The sequence below is a fragment of the Accipiter gentilis genome, chromosome 6, assembly GCF_929443795.1.
Source record: "Accipiter gentilis chromosome 6, bAccGen1.1, whole genome shotgun sequence".
Taxonomy (NCBI): domain Eukaryota; kingdom Metazoa; phylum Chordata; class Aves; order Accipitriformes; family Accipitridae; genus Astur; species Astur gentilis.
This window is the reverse complement of record NC_064885.1, coordinates 42,920,111-42,939,223: the sequence shown is the minus strand read 5'-3', so window position 1 is coordinate 42,939,223 and position 19,113 is coordinate 42,920,111. Positions and strand designations below refer to the sequence as shown.

The window sequence follows — 19,113 nt, the reverse complement described above, 5'->3', positions numbered from 1 at the left end:
AGTCAGAGGTTTGCACCTTGCCAAAAGTGATTTCTAAAAATCACATGCTGTATGAAGTGCCAGAAAAGCGCAGTTATGAGAACATGTACATGTTGCTAATTGAATATGCTAAGCCTCAAAAAAGATTTTTCCCTTCCCTTTGGCAAACTGGAAGCAGGAAGGATAAAGAGCTTTTTTTCTTTTTTTTTTTTTTTTGGACAGCACTTTTGAAGAGTTTACCAAAATCTGTAAGCCTACCATCACTCAGAACACTTTACGCTGCAAACAGAATACACACTATATATACAGTGTACCTGTAACTGCCTGTTAATCTTTAATATGCCTTAAACAATATTTAATAAAAATTATGATAGAGAAGAACTTGAAATATCTTTAAAGGAAATCCAGGTAGTAGGTACTGGATTTGGTTACCACATTTTTAAATCTTACACTTTGCTTGGCATTCCTGAGTTTCTAAAAAACTTAAGTTGTGTATGTCCCTGTCTTTAATATTTTATTTATACAACACATTTAATCTCATGCAAAATTATTAAGGACAGTGTTTCACTTACCGCAGATGAACTAATTATTCTTATTTGTTCAAGAGCTTCCGAGAGGCTTCCTTCAATTTCAGCATCCTCTAAGGAGAAAAGATCCCCTGCACGTGAAAGGTCCTTTTGTGCCAAAACCAGCCCAAACAGATGATGCATGGCTGCGCTCGCTGCCACTCAGCCAGACCTCTGCATGCACCATGTGCGTGAATGACTCAGATGAGGACAGAATGGAAACAATCCTGTGGACTAGTGATCAATTTAATATGAAGCATAACTCTGGGGCATATTTCAAGACTTCCTTGGCCCCCATCTAAAAGGGGAAAAAAAAGGGGGATGGGGGGAGGAATTAGCAAATGCAGTGGCTGTCATATTCCAGTTTAGCAAAGATTATTAAATGGTGTATGCGAGAAGCATACAGGATCCCCTGATCCAGGGACATCCTTAAGCACGTACCATAAACTGCATGTTGAAGGATCTTTTTCCCTCAAACACTAAATAGCTTAAAATTAGCTAAACAGTACATAACTCTTAATAAACAAAACCAAGTTTTTTTCATTTAAATGCATATTACCTGAGCAGGATGGTGACTGGACTAACTGATAAGGATTACAAACTGCCTTTCTGTGGTCAGTAGCAGAGTGGAGCTAGAGGAGGCGGGTAAAGCCACTTGATTTGTTTTCTGGGTTGTTGTGTCTTGACTCCAGAAATACACTATTAGCAAGATTGAGAAGATAATGATTTTTGTTTAGAAAAACAGTCAGTTTTACTGCCAAAATGATCCCTGCAGTCTTTCCAACTCCTGTAAAACAAACACTTGGCTGAGCTGAAACTATGCACTTCTCCTTGGCTGGGGAATTTAACAGAAGCCGAGCCAAGTGGGGCCGGGCTCAGCACCATGCATACACTTGTGAAAGAGGACAGTCCTGCACTTGTGCCCCTAAACTCTAGTTTTTAAAGCATCCACAGAGGACATATTTGCCTTAATTATAGAATTTCATTTTTTCCACATTTCAGAAGTGCTATTTGTTATTCCAAGCCCTCCAGGACTTGCCCCTTGCTGATAGGTCCCCTCTGCTCATACACCTTTAAACGAGGGTCTTCATGGCCAACCTCAGTGCACATGAGCAAGGGACTAACTGCACAGGGCTCTTCAAGCCTAGAACATTCCATGGGGCTTAGACACCCTCCTTGGGCTTTGCCAAGGCAGGTACAAATCCATGCCAGCAGAAAATGTTTGTCCTTGAGTCTTCCAAGGGTCTCCATGATGGCCCTGTCAGTAGGAACAGGGGAAGGACAGTCCGTCCTCCCTCAGGTCCTGATTGTACTGCACTTCTTCCAACCTTTCCGACCAACACTATTCACGATGACAAAGAAACCCAGCAAGCTGTGATTTCTCAGCTCCAAGGAGCACCTCTAAGTGTGGGGCCCTCTACGGGCTGCTAGTGCTTCAGGCAGAGCTGCAAGGGAAGTAGGGCAGTGAAAGAGCCTGCTGTTCAAGACCCTACTGAGAAAGGGGTGAATCACACAGAGGACATTCACCGGCACTCATAGCAGCCACGCTGGCCGGCAGCACGCTGAGATTCTGCCAGTCAAAAGGGACTCAAAGACACATAGCACCATGGCCCTGAGTAAGCTCAGACACACATGAAAGGAGAGGTTACAAATGGGAATGCCTCTGTGCCCCAGGAAGCTGCTGCACCGCTCAACGACTTCACCCCGAACAAGCTCTGCTTGACGGTCACCTCAAGCTCCCTTCAGCTTTAACTGCATCTGTGTTGGCCATCTTTTAGTACACAAGTGATCATTCTCACTCCTTCAACACCAACATCTTCCACATGATCAATATTTTCTCCATAACAAATTATGTGGAGATAAACACAGCACCATTCAGAGAAACTGCGAAGTAGGCTGTTAGTTGCTGTTTTGTGAATCAAAATGTCTTTCTGAATTGAAGTAAACATACCTAAATGTAAAGGCCTTACATATAATGTATGTGTATATATGCATGTCCTTTACCTTTAGGTACGCAACAATCTAAAAGTTTCAGCTTAGCCACTAGTGGGCGTCTTTGCAGGAATACAACAGATACACGATCATCTAGCTGACAAAATTGTGACGTTAAGGTAGGCATACACTATATATGATACTCATTAACTCAAGAGCTTGAGTTAGCTTCAAATGTCACAAACTGGAAAAGCAGTTGCTAGAACTGGACCAGTCCGCCTCGGTCTGCGCACATCGCTTAAATGACCTAGCCTGCGTTTCCAATGAGTAAAATTTCCCTGCAGCTTTATATAGAGGAAAGGGAAATGTCTGAGATTTGACATATATTAGCTGAAGTAAAATACAGGAGAAAAGGGAATCTTATGAAAAACAGATATATTAGCTGAAGTAAAATATAGAAGAAAAGGGAATCTTATGAAAAACAGGCTATTTGTAGTCTGGACAGAGTGATGAATAGGCTGAGTAAGTGTGACAAAGTAAGGACTCAAACTTCACCACATTTTCCACACAGGCTTGCATTAGATGAACCTGCTATAGGTACCACCACAGTCACCCTGATGGCACGTGCCAAGTGGGGCAGGCAGAAAGCTCCTGCCTGCTGCTGCCTGCCTGCTGGAGCACGTGGAGGCCTGCAGAAACCTCTGTGCAGATCTGTATCTAACCCAGTGTAGCTTGACACAAGAACATGCATTAAAACACAAACATTAAGTCACAAATGAAAACTTTCCTTCTGTCTTCACTTATTCATCTAATACAGTATATACCAAGCACATCTTCCAGGGGGCCAACTCCTCTAGGTTTTTCTCTTGAGCTGATGAACAAAGTACTACATTGTCGCAAACCGGATCTATAATTATTACTTGAAATACAGAGTATCCTTAATCCCTATTACTCTATTTTAAGCTGTTTTTCAGGAAAAAAAAATGCAAAATGTCAAATAAGGGGAAGAACACTGAGAGCCTTCTGGAAATAGCTCAGTGAAACAACATCTATTTTAATAGCATAAACAGCACCTCGCACTTTATCTGCCACAAGCCTGATTGTAAGGTCTTTTTTAATTTTCCCAAATCTATCAATATCATTACACAGGACTTTTGGTTTGATTACTTGCAACAAGACAGAAGCAGAAAAGAGCTTGCAAATAAGATTGCAAACCCTGAAGCACAACAGGCTATTGTCCTCCTGACAATTGCTATGGCATAAATCACCAGTCACCGAGCTGAAGGGGTTGGTGTAAGTACAGAGGAGATTGGGCCCATGTTCTCACACTCAGAAATTCTCAAGTTCAAAAATAAAAGTTCAAAAAGCCGCAAACACAAACTGATTTTTTACCTGTTCACGTTCCGCAATGACACCTTCAATGATGGTTACAGGTGCAAAGCTTGCGTTCTTGGAAACAAAGCCTGACCATTTGCTTTGCACTCCTGCTACCCCAGGCAGCATCCCGGGGCACAGCAAGTGGAAAGCTGGGGAATTGGGTGGCAAGCAGTGAACCTGAAGCTGTTAATTGCAGTGCCAGGAGTAAGGCATTTCAGGAATGCAGACTAAAGCAGCCTAAAAGTTACCAATGGCTCCGTCAGGTGACTAAAGGAACCTAAATGCAGAAAGGCCTTATCTCTGAATGAAACACTCTGTTTCTAGGACAAAATACAAAGCCTACTCCACTTGAGGGCAGTTGTTTTTAATAGAGAAAACAGAACTCTCTTGTGTTAGTGGAAAGCTATCCTTCCCTGGGAAGAAGGTAAAAAAAACCAACTCAGTAAGCTCACATTGTTTGAAAGAAAAAACACAAGTGAACAAACTTGCTACAGAAGAGATTCTCTGTCCAATGGAATAAATGCTATCATTCTGGAAAACTTTACATGAATACAAAGGAGGGTCCGAAGTTCGCTTTAGCTTTTAATGTTACTCTCATAAGTAGCCTAACAAAATCTGCACACATAATTTAGAAAAATGCTTTAGGAATGAAGATCCATTTGAACCTTCTCTTTGATCAGCTGCACTGAAACACAGCAACCCCTTCTTGGCCTTTTGCAAATGATATTCTACTCAATGTGCTTCTGCAGAAGAAGAGTTTCTCAGAAAGGCCCTGTTGTCTACGTGATGAACAGACACTTTTTATGTAAGTTTTATAGACAATACTAAGGACAATACAGAAAAATGTTTACTTACTATAAGCTCTTTGAAATGGAATTATAGCAAATCTTCTTAATACTTACATTATGTAACAGTGCTGAAAATACTTTTCTTGCATAGGTCCTAAAAGGAGAAAACTGTCCTTTAAGCATCTCCTTGCTCACTACAAGATTATACTCTGTCCTACCAATAGGTAGCTGGCACTGAGGAAAAGCATAATATATGTGTCTTCTAAAATGTTGGGGGGGTGGAGGGAGGGGTGGTGTTTATTTATTTTTTTAAAAGGGTCAGGTTAGAGGATAAAATTCCTTCAGAGTATGGTTCCCAAAATGTCTCATCAGCTTGACTCCACATCACCCATCAGCATCTTCTCATTCAGATAGGACAGACATTACTGTATCTGTCAGACCAGTGTCCGAGACAGATCAGACTTATATTTGTGTCCCATGTACACAAGCAATGGAGAAGAGACAAATGGTCTTGCCAAAGTTTGTAAGTCCTGTGTGGCTCCCCATTGGCAGAGTGTCTGTGAGGGGTCGCAGCAGGGATCCACACCTTCTTATGGTCAAAACATGGGAAACAAAGCAGTGACTCTTGTCAAACTTGTAGCAAACTTCAACTAGTTATGCAGGGAAAAAAAGACTCAGGTGATTACACAGGCCATTTCCGCTGGTTCACGGTGCAGTCCCACATCTAATTCAAAGTTTTGATTCTGATTTTCAACACCTAGTTTCCCTTTTCATGACAAGCTGAAAGAGCCATACGTTCCCTGGGACCTTGAAGCTGTTCCCCTCCACGGTGAGTCTCTTAACTTGCTGGAGGCACAGCATTCTTACCAAAGCTCCTTATCAGAAGCAATCAGAATAAAAGCTAGCCTGACAGGTTTCAGAGCTTGAAGCAATTGAATTGGTCTGTTTGCAAAATAATTCCCCCAATAATAGAAGATTAACAATAAAAATTCCATGTAAAAGGGCAGCTGGACCTAAGGGCATCCAAAAGCCAATTGAACTCTGAGCTAAAAGACTGAGTCTTAGAGTTTTATCAGGAACTTGGATTCTGCAGAATGACATTAGAAGGACAAAAAAAAAAAAAATAATCTTTTAAATCAAAGAGGAAGGGGAGAGGATAAAAATTTTTAAATTTAGTGAAGCAAAGTCTACGAGAAATTAAAATAATTTCCTTAACTTTCAAAAGACTTGACATGTAAGTATCGTTGCTTGGTTTTACCAGATGGTGCTATCCCACTGAAAACAAAAGTGCAACCTTCAAAGAACTGTGCAGTAATATCGTTACCCTAGTTCCATGCTAAGCAACATAAATTGAGAAAAACCTCACTATATTTAAGGAATTTTAGGAAATGCAGGCCACCTAGAGTTCATGTTAAGTGAACCTTATCGTATCTTCCAGTTTGCTCACTGCAAAGCAAGAGGCAATTAAAACCTTACTATACTGTTGAACCAATCTTGCACATGAACTTACATTAATACTGCATCTCAGAAGGAGGTTAAGCATGCACAGTACTAAGTCCTGAGCTAACTCAACCCTGCAGCAAAATCCATAACCCACCACCATCGGGAATAGTCCCTGCAGGCTCTCAAAGCCACTGTCCAGTTGCAGTTGAATACATCAAGAGACAACAGGCTGCGAGTACAAACCATCCCCTTGCTGGAGCACCACCGAGGACAGATGATACTCCAAACCCAGCAGACAGCCAGAGCTCCCAAGTGAATCCAAGATTCATTCAGCACTTCCCAAACCCCATTCTCCTCCGTAACACTCAGTTTGCAATGGGGACCATGCATGGTTCTCCTCAAATGCTGCAGCACAGCTCCTGACAGGAGCACTTCCAGCTGGTGTTTCTTGTTCTGTACCAAAGGACCAAGAAACCACAGGCACCAAAGCTCTTTGATAACAAAAGGAAACATTCATTTTCTGAAATATTAAAGAAAGAAATCTAAAAGATATAAAGCAAGCACCCTATTCAAAAAAGTAATTTAAAGTGTCAAGTAAATTACAGAGGAGAGGAAGTTGATCTGAGAATTCCCCTTAAATGGTGACACTTGTGTCAAAGGACTGAGAAGCCAGAGGTCTTGCTTTATCATGGCGATCTTGGGCAAATCATAGTCCAGTGGTTTGACTACTCTATCTATAAAAAGGAAAGGAAAAAAAAAAAAAAATCAATTTTCTTACCTCGCAGACATGTTGCCATGCTTAATACACTGGATTGTATGAAGTGCTTTGGATGCCTTAGATGAAAGACACTATAGGAAAGCAAAAGCAAAACAGTATTAGTAACTCTTTGACTTTTCAGCACTCTGTGTGCAGACTATAAAATATATGCTACATGATACCTCCAGGAATACAACTGTGTATTTCAACAAACAGGGCTTAATATTTAGGACCTGGTCCCATAAAAACCAAACAGGACAGCAGCTCTACTAAACCTTGTGGGACTTTGTGATGTTATTCACATACGCATGGATTGAACAAAATGACGTTTAAATTTCCATTCTCTCTGGGGGTGGGGACAAATGTTTCCAGCAACTGCATATTTAGTTTTATTTTACATTTTCATGAATAGGAGGAAGGTTAGAATCATCTTTAAAGCGAACTTTTATTCCGTACCTATGATAGGATTCCCTTCTCTTGAAATCCTTCTCCCCCATCTGACAGGAAAAATCTGTTTTGTGGAATTAGAAAAAGTATGTCTCAAACAGTTACAGAAGTTTGTAATATCTCCAAGACTGCTGGATACTTCCTTCCCCACATGCACCCATCCAGGAAAAAAAAAAAAAAAGAAAGCCTGGATACATTTCCTGCTTATTTTCAGCCTGAAACTTTCCCAATAACATTCACATATGCAATTTATGGACAGAATATTGCAAGATATTTCAGAGAACTTTCCCCTTCCGTGTTAGACTAATAATTTGATTTATTTTTATGTCTGAAAAGCATTTACTGACCAAAATAGAGCACTCTTTCAAAACTTTCAAATAAAGTTCTCACATTTTTCAGTGAAAGAAAAGGATTAAAGATTATATTGAAAGACCATCATTTTCACACAGGCTGAATAGACTACAGCAGTTCCCATGGGATCAGCTGCATATATTTAAACTCTTCCCACAAGACAACCATTGTTTCCTACAAGCCTCTCTCTCTTTTTCTGTCATGACAGGTTTCCACACTTCATGTTGTCTAGAAATCCCATGGATGCTGAGCTGGACCAGATGATGAAACAATAAATTATGAAGTCTACTAATTAGGCTAGGGTTATAAATGTTTTCTGCTAATGAAACACCTTGCTGCAGTCCTGGGAACTGTGAACTGACTTGCTCTCAACATCCAGCTCTTATACACAAGGAAGCAGTATTCTTACTGGAGGCAACTGCAAAATAATCAGAAGAATTATACAGCCTCTCTCAAGATCTATCTCTTCTACCAGAATTGCAGGGCTATACTACTATCCTTAGTTTGAAGTAAGTTCAATGTTCTTCCTAGAAGTGTAAACCAGCTTGTAAATATTCTCCCCTGCGATAAACTGGCTTGATCAGTAGGTTTTGTAGGTCAGATCCTGCTCAAAGTGAACCAGATTTCACAGATCTCCGAGGCAATTTTGGCTGCACAATCCATGCAGAACCCAACTGATGCAGAGTGGTAAGAATGTACTTATAAACTTGCCAATTGCTACTTTTGCAAACAGTTTATAACTTGACCAAATTTTTATATATATATATATATATATACTTGATAACCTATGTGCTGTCAAGACAGTTTTCTACAATTTTCAGTATATAAGAAATCAAAGTTTTATATTTGACTGCTGTTTCAGAACACACCAATGCTACATATAACACTTTGTAAGACTTAACATTTTTTAACATCAGTAAGACAGATTTGTAAGAACTCCATTTCTAAATATCTTCATGATATTAAAATATTATGCTAAAATAAACAACGCTCTACTAATATCAAATAAATTGCTTTATATAACAAATACCAGTACACTCATTGTCATGGTGATGCTGTCAAAAGCTGGTCATTTTCAAGTGTTGCTTAATGAGCTTTCATATCTGTGACAAATTTTCAATGTTACAAGAAAAGGAACTTGTTATAAAATTTTACAAAAACGTCTAAAGAGATTGAAAGACTAAATGGAACATAGCATGAGGGACTACAGGATACGGTCCCCAAGAATGCCACTCTGGAAGTGAAAATTGAACCAGAGCAATAAATAAATGCAAAGTCATTGTCCCTCAAAGTCTCCTGAAGCAGCAGTCACCGAACAATCATTGAACGTCCTAAATTTCCTCCCAGGTACCTGGCAATCCACTCCAGTTTCTTCAGCACATGTTTTAACAGGGCCAACAGTTTCTCTAGCCTGCATTTTCAAAGTTCCCCTAATGTAAGGCAATAATTCTACAGCACTGGGCACAAAGTGCCTCCTGAGCATGGGGAGGAAAGTGAAACACACTTGAGCCCCAGGATGAGTCAAGAGCACTGCAGGATTAACTTACATGCTGTCACACACCACAATACACAGGCACTGCTTTTTCTTTCTGTGGCACTTCAAGCTAACTTACAATGTTTTTCACAAACATTATTGTAACACATTTATACATATAATAAGCACAGTTCCTGCATTCACAGAAAAAAACAGTAACAGTCACACTATTAAAGACTACCTTTCCTACACTCTCAAAAACCTCTTCCATTATTTAATATTTGAATCTGCTACTCAACTTCTTTCCATGCAGTAATTTATTCATTATTGAAAATGTTACATGAATGCATATTTAAGTTAGTTATTCATACCTCTCAGAAGAGAAACCTCTGAAAAACATTAATAATTGAAGGCAAATTGTCGCTCTTTAGAGAAATTCTGATAAAATCCATTACAGTTGTCAGTCTCCCTTCCATCCCCCTGTCTCTGGTATGCGAGGCTGCTGGCTCAGTGCACAGCCTTGTCAAACCAACCGTACAGTCTATTCAGTTACCCTGGAGTTGTCATGTGGAATCAAGCAAACAAATATCTTCTCTCCATTTTCCCCAACTTCAGCACTCAAAAACAGATCAGAACTAATTCTTCACAAAGCTTAACTCCAGCAGCAGCTTGAGTGAAAATGCTCCGAGCTCGATATGGAATTTGAATTAGTTAAAAGGATTTATCAACAGCCAGTGGTTACATTCAGTTAATTAGTAACTTGCTTAAGAGTAACGAGGAAATTGCAGAAGTTTAATATTACTTATGGGGCCTCTTCTCAGAAGTTGGTGAGAAGGCTGGACCCTTTCAGTGTCTTTGGAGGAACATTAGCCAAAAGAAAAAATCAAGAAAGAGGAGGACACTGGAGAAAATTCATCCTTTCAGTTGACACTCGTTGAATCTCACCAAATCATAGAACTTCAGCCAGCCCTTAGAAAGCATAACTGCCCAGGTGGAACCAGTGCCCAGGACCTACCTGAAAACCTCCAAAGCTTGGCAGCCGTAGCAGAGAAATTATTTCTAAATCATTCTGGCGGCATTCTGCACACAAGCTGAATATGCTTTCCTTCCACATTAAGCACGTCTGTATACTTTTCCCTTTAACCTTCCTTTAATAAATAAATTCCAGATTCCCAACAAATCAACCATAACTAAAGCCTACCCTACACAGACCCAAAGGAACATGATGGAACTGATGCTGGCTATGTCCTCCTGTCCTGGGAGACCAAAGGAGCAAACCCACACTGGGAGTGTCCCAGCACGGACATTTTTCTAATAATAGCCAAAGTAATATCAAATGAACCAACACTTAGAACAGCGAAGTGTAAGGTCAAATGCTCTTAGCCAGCTGCTGGAAGAAAATAAAGAATGTTTGCCCAAAGATAACGAGGGGGCACGTTTGTACCATTCTTGCTGGGGCTTTTGTCTTTTTGTAATACAGAAAGGATTTATAAATCATACAATTTAGAAAAAAAATCTGCTCCATAGAATACACATTCAGTCATATGAGTCCTCAATTTGATGGCAAATCCTCCGAACAGCTTTTTCGCTCCTGTTCATTCCACCATAGCATCTACAACCAAATACAAAATTAATGGTGGATGAACACATACTTTTAATGATGCTAAGTCATCATTGTTGTTGTTACTGTTTTTTAAATAAAATGCAACTGTGTGCTCTCTACATCTTCCTTTTAACCTATTATGCATATGAAGAATACAGCTTGCTTGTCTCCTACCTCTACGAGACTGTAAAAAAACTTGCAAGCTGATAGCAGAACATAAATATTCTCACTCTAAAAATAATTTTCTAAATAAGAGATTTAAAAAAAAAAACTTTTTTCAAAAGGCAGCATGGTCTAACTAGGAAAGCATACATGAGAGTCTTGAATTTTACTTCTGCACTGGTAACTACATAAGTCATTGTACAGTAGGAATTAAGAGGTTGATTCCTTCACTCACTGTGAGCCTACTTTTGACTTCTAATAGCAACCGAAGTACCATTTCCCCCCAGCATATGACAATCTTTTAATTTTTCACGTGGAAGGAAAAGTAGAACCGCAAGCTGGTTTTGTACCTACTCAAACACAACTACAGTTGTAGCTAATGACCGTCCTCAGAAGATTTACACGGAAAAGCTTTTCTGATAACTATGCTGGAAGGATAAACCCGCTGTTGACTGTCTTCTCAGACAACCCATTCTCTTAATGTCATGAGGTGGACAGTAGGAAGGGGTTCCTCTTACTCTGAGGTGAATGCGCTCTGCTCCCAGAATCATCTGTACAGTCAGCAAGAAAACCAAGACAGACAGCAGACTGGGGAATATAAGGCAGCAAAGTAAGGATCAGTGAGAGAGACCCAAACAAGCTTTGAAAAGAAGACTGATGGCATTACCATGGAGAAAGACAGCGACGTGGCCCTTTCCAAGCTAGGCACTTCGATTCCTTCCGTTCTGCATACTCCCCGAAGAGGTTTGTCATGCTAGCATCACCCTTTACAACCCTGACATAGTCATACCTTAATTCTTTTGCTTCTGCTTTTTCATTGATAGATTCATTGCTATAAACCATTAATGTCACTAAGACAATGAAATCTTAGCTAATGGAAAATGGCATGTGAAAGAATATAGCAGGAAGACTGACTCAAGCCACACAGCGCAGTTGTCTTAGAATTTCTCTGACCTTCTCCTTGCTGTTTATAAAAATTGTCATCAACTACAGAGAACCAAGAAATTACCACTGGATCAGGATATGCTTGGAAAGACAAATGAAGTCAGAGACAGCAAAGAGCACTCAAGCAACTCATAAGTGTAAACCACATAATGCACATGGTAAACAAGATATTACAATAATAAAGCAAAACAAGATATTATGATAATAAGGCAAAAAGATTTTCACATACATTTCACTATCTGAAAAAGGATAATTTACTTTATGAAAATAATTTTTCCCAACCTAGACAAAAACCTTGGTTTTAACTTTTATTATAATAACTACAATGAATTTATGTCCTTCCTAAACAAAGCCCTGAAAATATTTATTTTGTTAGACTTCTTTTTTAAATAAACATCTTGTTAGGAAAGAGACATGCTATTGTTCTCTCTCTGACTAATTGGTGAAGAGAAACAGAATATTGCATATTCATTGCATTTAGCCTAAATGAGTCATGTTATCTTCTACTCAGACAAAGCATTTTAATTTTAATAACGACAATGCTGACAGCTACAATACTGTTCTTGCAGAAGTTTGCTTGTAAATAATTAACAATTGTTGTATAATGACAGTGGGTTTTTTGATAGCTCTATTAATTTCACAGTCAGGCTGGAGTCTCTTTAATTTAGGGTTTTCATAAAAATCCAACCCCCTCCCAACCTACTAACATAAAAGGCTAATGCAAAATACAGGTTTACATCCCTGCAGTCTGTCTTGATGCCAAAAATCTGTTGTATACCAAGAGTCAGCTATGGAAAACCAAGGAGAATAGTATAGAAATCACAGATCATACCTCCAAACAGTTTACATGTTTGGCTAATAATTATCCGGTTTCAAAGTTAAAGTCTGCATTGCGGTAATCAACAAGTTCACATAGCAAAAATCTGTTCTGTGTCCTGGTCCACCAGGACCTGGTGGTCAGTCACTGATGGTGGCATTGTCAGAGAACAGATTCAGCAGAGGATGGGGCACCACCTATTACTGTCCTTTAAATATGTGCACTCATGCCTCTCAAAATCTTGCCAAGCAAGACACTGGTGAATGTTCCCCTAACCCACTCATATTTTTAAAACCTGGCAACATTCCTCTGATTCTGACAGAATCACCAAGGACACAAATACTTTGAGGACCATGAAAATGTTTCCCGTGTAAGCAAGTTCTTCATTTATCACATGACATATAGTTCACTAATTCCCAGCTACGTCTTTTACATACATATTAGGAATTTCATCCAAGAATTGTAGAACTGGAGGCAATGTTTCCTCTACCATAATAGGAGATATCCAATTTTATTTTTTTTCCATTCAGATAACACATCCTGGTGTTCCCATTCCTGTGAGGATGAAATATGTCACTCCAGACATAACAGAGCCTCTCAAAAGCCCACGGAAGTTAACGGAGAGACTCTTACTGTCATTACAAGGATCTATAGTCTTTTGTTCTCCCAGTAGGTATTTCCTGAAGTTACCTTATACCCATTTGCTGTCCCAGACAAAGAAGCGGATAATGACACAGATATTTATGAAGTAGTCTTTGGTTTCTATATGGCCCAGGTAACAACAAGCACTTCTGGGCCATGCATTAGACTGGCAGCAGCCCCAAATTTATTGTACTTGCATAGTTTCATACACTAAGTGAATTAGTCAGGATTGTAAACTGTCCTGCCAAATAAAAAAAGTTTGATGTCAACTTAACATTTCTATCAAATTCCATATTAATTACTAAAGCTATTTTCTAACTATTCTAAATTTTTTCCCATGCTAAGTATTGCTTATATTCTACTTCAGTTATTGGCAAAGCATGGCAATCTTGCTTGACACTTTTAGAATAGCTGTTTATTTCTAAAGGCCGAATCATGTGTACCAGACAAAGTCAAAGCTCCTGTTGAAATTAAAAGAGGTTTTCCCCAGATGAAGTCTAAAAACTATAGGATTTGACCCATTGCCTCAGAGGAGCTAGACCCTGCCTCAGCACTGTAGATGATCGTTAGTAGTCAGGTTCGTAGGTGGTTACTGCCTGGCAGCCCTTTCTTGTAACAATACACAGAGCTCATTATCAGCTGCACTGCTCCAAAAGGCTCATCTGCATCACAAAAGACAACATCTGCCGTGCATCTAGATGCCATCTCCTTGATAAAGTATATCAGAACCAGAAAAAGTTTGCATACTTATTTCTTTATAGCCACTGCTGGTTTGGAGGCAGTTCCAAAATACTCATAGACAACAAACAAATGTCACTGCGGGTCCGTCTGACAGTACTTCAGATGCTCCGCAGTCCCGCTTGCTGTGATGGACAAACTGCAAACACACCCAGTCTCTTTTTTACATATACACATGCACACACATTCTCACATTCTGCATATCAGATAACATTTTTGTTAACCACCCGCATCATCTTCCAATTGAATTGCATATTTTATTACTTCAGGCATCTATTTCTATTCACTTTGTTTCCCACATACAGTGCTTTCTTAATTGAGCTGCATAGTTTATGAACTGTGCTAATTGAATTGTGTAACTCCGCTACTGAGTTTTTATATACTGTACCAAGCAGCATATCAAGAGTTTTCAGGTGTATCAAGCATATTTGTGCCACTGGAGTTACAAGCTCTGCAAGTTGAAGAGTACTTTAACAGTTCAGCTCTATTTTTCACTTAGATTTCTGTATGTTTTTCCAAATTTGTAATACCAGAATGGGTTGAAATCTGCTTTGAATTTGGCTTAAGCAAAAGGTTTTCTAAGGATAGCCAGGACAAATTAATTAAACTGTTGATGACAGCTCAAGTAACCCTTGTATTCTGTCCCTGAGAGCAGAAGTCAAGAAAACTTACCCTAAGTGAGCGAAGGCAGCTACTCCCATGCAGAGAAAAACTGCCTGACCACAAAGGACTGTTCCAATAGGTGCTCACACTCCTGGTTTCTGATTAAGAGCCAGAAGCCTTTAAAAGGGTCCTAGAAGTAGGAGGGAAAAGCAGTATTGATAAGTAACCATGAGGACATGCTGTTCTCAGCTGCCAGGAGTTAAGAGCTCAGCAATCAGGGCATGCCTGCTGCAGAGAGACACAGCCTCTGGAGCCAAGACTGGTTCTGCACAGCATCCAGCTGTTTCTCATCCTAATTAAGTCTATAGGCTAAGAGTGATTATTAGTATTAAACACCTACACTCTGAAGCTACTAATGAAACCAGATAATCCATACCATAGATCCACATTTAAAATTAATATGGGCATTTATGCTAACTTACAAGAAAGAGAAGCAGTACACGCGACACAACGTGCTCATGCCTTTCTTCTGCACAGGTTCTCCTCTTGGCTATGGATAGATGCCACAGTAAAAGCCAGTATTTAAAAACCACTAAAACATCTGTCAGATGCTTAATAAGCTTATAATCATTAACACTATACCTCACAGATTAGCACAATGCTTTCAAATACAAACAAGAGGAATAGTACTTCCACCAGAAATTCTAATTTCAATAATGGCATCAGAGCTAAGTAGTGGCAGTTATTTGGAGGCTTAAGGAAACCAGTCAGCAGGAAAAAAAAAAAGAAAAAAATAAAAGAGGCAGCACCTCATGGGACAAGCTATTTCAATTAATTAATACCAGGACTAATATGGGTATGTAAATGCCTTTCCAGGACAAAGTTTTATTTGCTAGATTTGTAGAAGAAAGCCTCTTTATAATTGAGCACCAAACCATAGCAATGTAGGACTGGAAAATCCTCAAGAGATTATCTAACCTACCTTCTTGTGTTGAGGCAAGAACTGTCAGGTCTAGGCACACCTAACATTTGTTCTGATCTTGCTTCCCTAAGCAGAGCTTTTCAACACTTCATAATTAGGAATTTACCCAGTAGCCAAAGACTTCTTCCAACTCCATTAGAAAGAGAGGACAACAGATCACTGTTTTGTTATGGTGTTTGACTTTACAATTCTTTGCTCTCCCAAACATCTCCTTTTGGAGCAAACGTCTCTTTCAGCTTCTCACTCTTCTCATATTTTCTTGCTTTTTTTCATTCTTGCTGAATCTCCTCTGGACTCTTTTCTGGAATTTCTCAGCCCATTTCCACAGAGCACTTGTGCCATCAGGGAGCAGCAAGTGGCTGCAGATGCCTGCAGGCTTGGATGGGGCTCCCCCAAATTATCTGTGAGGTTTGATCATTTCCATAATGGTCCCTCTTAACCAGCTGTGCAATCCAGCCCTCCCACACACCTGCAACTTTTCTTAGCTTCTCACACCATTATCTGTCACATCTGGCAATTTCACACATTGTGCCCAGTGCTTTTCCATGTCCTGTTCACTTGGCTTAACCTCAGGCCAGGGCCTGAGAAAGTTTGCCTCACAAAATTTGTTTCTTTGTGTTTGTTTGTAGCGTTGAGGGTTTTTTCGGTGGTGGTACCACTATACCTGTTGTCTTTTTCCTTAAGCATTCCCCCTAGCCTGAGAACGTCCCACTCCACAGACGTGGCACACAGCCAACAGTATGAAACCAGCTCCCTGAATTTTTCAAAACATATTGCAGAGGAACCATTTTTCTCATAAACTAAAAATTTAAACCAATAGTCTCTGCAACATAAGTCAACATCTCATCCTTTATGTGCAAAATGTAGTTCTCAGTTTTCCCCCAGCAGGTCTGAATTTATCAAACAGTGAGGTGTACGCATTGCATTAAAATCAAGGCATAGAAAATCCAGTGTTCACCTTTCAAGTCCACCTCAGTAGTAAACTGATTCATTTTTGCTGTCAATTAAATTAGGGAGAAAAAGGAGAAAAGGGGGGGGGGGGGGGGAGAGATTAACACATTCTGAGGTAAATGGTATTTCAGATAAGTTTAGTCTTACTTTCGAAATGTGCAGGCTCATCGCATACATCTACATGGAGAACTCTACATAAAACCTGGAAGGCTCAACACCAAAATACTGACATCATCACCTAACTGTGTTAGGGTTTTCTTTTTTTTTTTCCCTCAGCAGGACTCATGTGACAAGACAAGAATTTAGGCTGGGCCCTGAAATTCCCATTCCAGTCTAACTGACTTCAACCATATTTTCTCCTAATCATCAAGTTAAATTGCCCCTTTAGTCTTTCTCATCAGACTGTAAAGAGATGATCCTCTCTCCTCTTGGAAGGACAAAAATTAACGAAAGAAAAGACATGGCAAAAGACTGAAACCCATACAAACTAGAGGTAGATACCGATACCATGAACTCGGGAGACATTGTTAGGATGTACCAGACCTTAAGTCAACAGATTCTTGAACTTAACTTTAATCATATGAGTAACAGTCTCATTCTTTTTAATTATTCATTGCCCCATTTCACAAAGTCAGAGAATCACAGCATGGCTGAAATTGGAAGGCACCTCCAGCGATGATCTAGTCCGACCCCCTGCTCAAAGCAAGGTGAGTCTGGGCAGGTTGGCCAGGGCCACCTCCAGCTGGATGGAGAGTGCACGGCCCCTCTGGCCAACCTGTTCTAGTGTTTGACCTGTCCCACAGTGAAGAAGTTTTCCCTTACATTTAACTGGAATTGCCTGTATTTCTACTTGTGCCCACTGCCTTCTGTCCTGTCACTGGTTACTGCTGAAAGGAGTCTTCCTTCACTCCTCCCCATCAGATATTTATATTCATTGATAAGATCTCCCTGAGCCTTCTCTTCTCTAGGCTAAGCAGTGTCAGCTCTCAGCCTCTCCCTCTACACCTGATGCTCCCACCCACTAATCATCTTCATGGCTCTTTACTGGACTCACTTCAGCTTGTCCCTGGTCTTTCTTGCACTGGGGAGCCCAGCAATAGGCCCAGCACTCCAGACACATCTCACCAGTGCTGAGCAGAGGGGAAGGATCACCTCCCTCGAGCAGTGGGCAATGATCTGCCTAAGGCAGCCCGCTCTGCTATCATCTGCTTCTGCTGCAAGGGCACGTTGCTGGCTCACAGGCCACTGAAAGTCCTCTGTACCCATAAACTTCCGTAGACACCGGTTCAGCTTTCCACACACTGTTTTCAAATCTTTTCATTCACTACTTTTGAGAATCAGGCTTTAGAACAATACAAACAGGCACTACAGACAAAAGTCATGGCTGTCAAACTGGACTGAACCTCATTACAAGATGACAGACGTTAAGTGTGATACTGGTATTGTAATACATAATGACTTGCAAGAGAAAAAGGATTGGTATTTTAGAGTTAAAACTGATCAAACAGAACTGTCAGCCTTACCTGGAAGTTTTCTGATGCTTAAACAAATCTTCTCCAATTCTACATTCTCATTAATTCTTGCAAAGAAACTCTTTCCTACTGATTACCGTAATAATATTCTGACAATAGAGAGGGTAAAAAAAGAACAGCATTTTCTTGTCTAAATAATATCCAATATCAGTTCCATTTATCACATCTCATTAACAGAAAAAAACCTACAAAGCCTTCCTGAACATCTTCAAATCTCTCTGACAAATTTCATTAGCATTATTTCACCCTAAAAATTATAAAATCTACTTTAAATTTGCAGTCTAATAGTACCTTCAACCACCCTACATTATGCTCCCAGGAAAGGGTTAATGGCATGCATATATACAGACCACGGACTTTTTTATTTTAATGGCAAGGCAACAAAGAAATTCACTTAATGACAAGTTCTTGGACTAATGTATTATTCATTTTGTTATGTGACAGCAGAACAAAATTGTATCCATAAATATATAATGTTGTACACCACTTTTTAATGTAGTTTACATTTATGAAATAATTGGCTGTCTTTCACCACATTATCCTCTCTTTATTCACTTTTTTTTTTTTTAAGCGGATGTCATAAAATGCAGTCCATGACATAGAAGATGTGTTCATTCCAAGAACAGAGACAGCAACTGGCCTGGAAAAAACTGTGAATTTCAACCTCTGTTTCTGAAAAAGTTTTCTAGTCTCTAGAAGGATTTTGGAAGTATGTTTACAGTGTTTTTCCACATATAAATTGCTACTTTACTCCTTTTTCCTTATGATTAAAATTATGTATTAAATCATTTGAGGTCAACAAATTGATCATCAGCGTACTTACGTTCATGTATCTAATGATATGTGGAGTTTTGACTTAAATAATAAAAATACTCAAACCTCCTTAGTCAGTATCCTAAAGCAAGGCAAGCCAGGAGCAGAGAGACATCTCAGCACAGGCAATGCCCTCACCGGCAGGGCTTAGCCTCGCAGAGGTGGGTGCAGGCAACACCGGCCACTAACGGTCCCAGGAGAGTCAAGCGGT

At 39.8% G+C, this 19,113-nt stretch overlaps 1 protein-coding gene across 1 annotated transcript in view; it reads right to left on the bottom strand.

Annotated features, from left to right (window-relative positions):
* VEPH1 (ventricular zone expressed PH domain containing 1) overlaps positions 1-9,595 on the bottom strand; it is an 88,947-nt gene extending 79,352 nt beyond the window's left edge. Inside the window, exons 1-3 of the mRNA XM_049803074.1 lie at positions 9,486-9,595; positions 6,864-6,934; positions 552-843 (exon numbers count right to left, since the gene is read on the bottom strand). Of these exons, the coding sequence (XP_049659031.1) occupies positions 552-689 (138 nt within the window). The 5' untranslated portion in view covers positions 690-843; positions 6,864-6,934; positions 9,486-9,595. The remainder of the gene's footprint in view (positions 1-551; positions 844-6,863; positions 6,935-9,485) is intronic.
* Between the last annotated feature and the right edge of the window lie 9,518 nt (positions 9,596-19,113).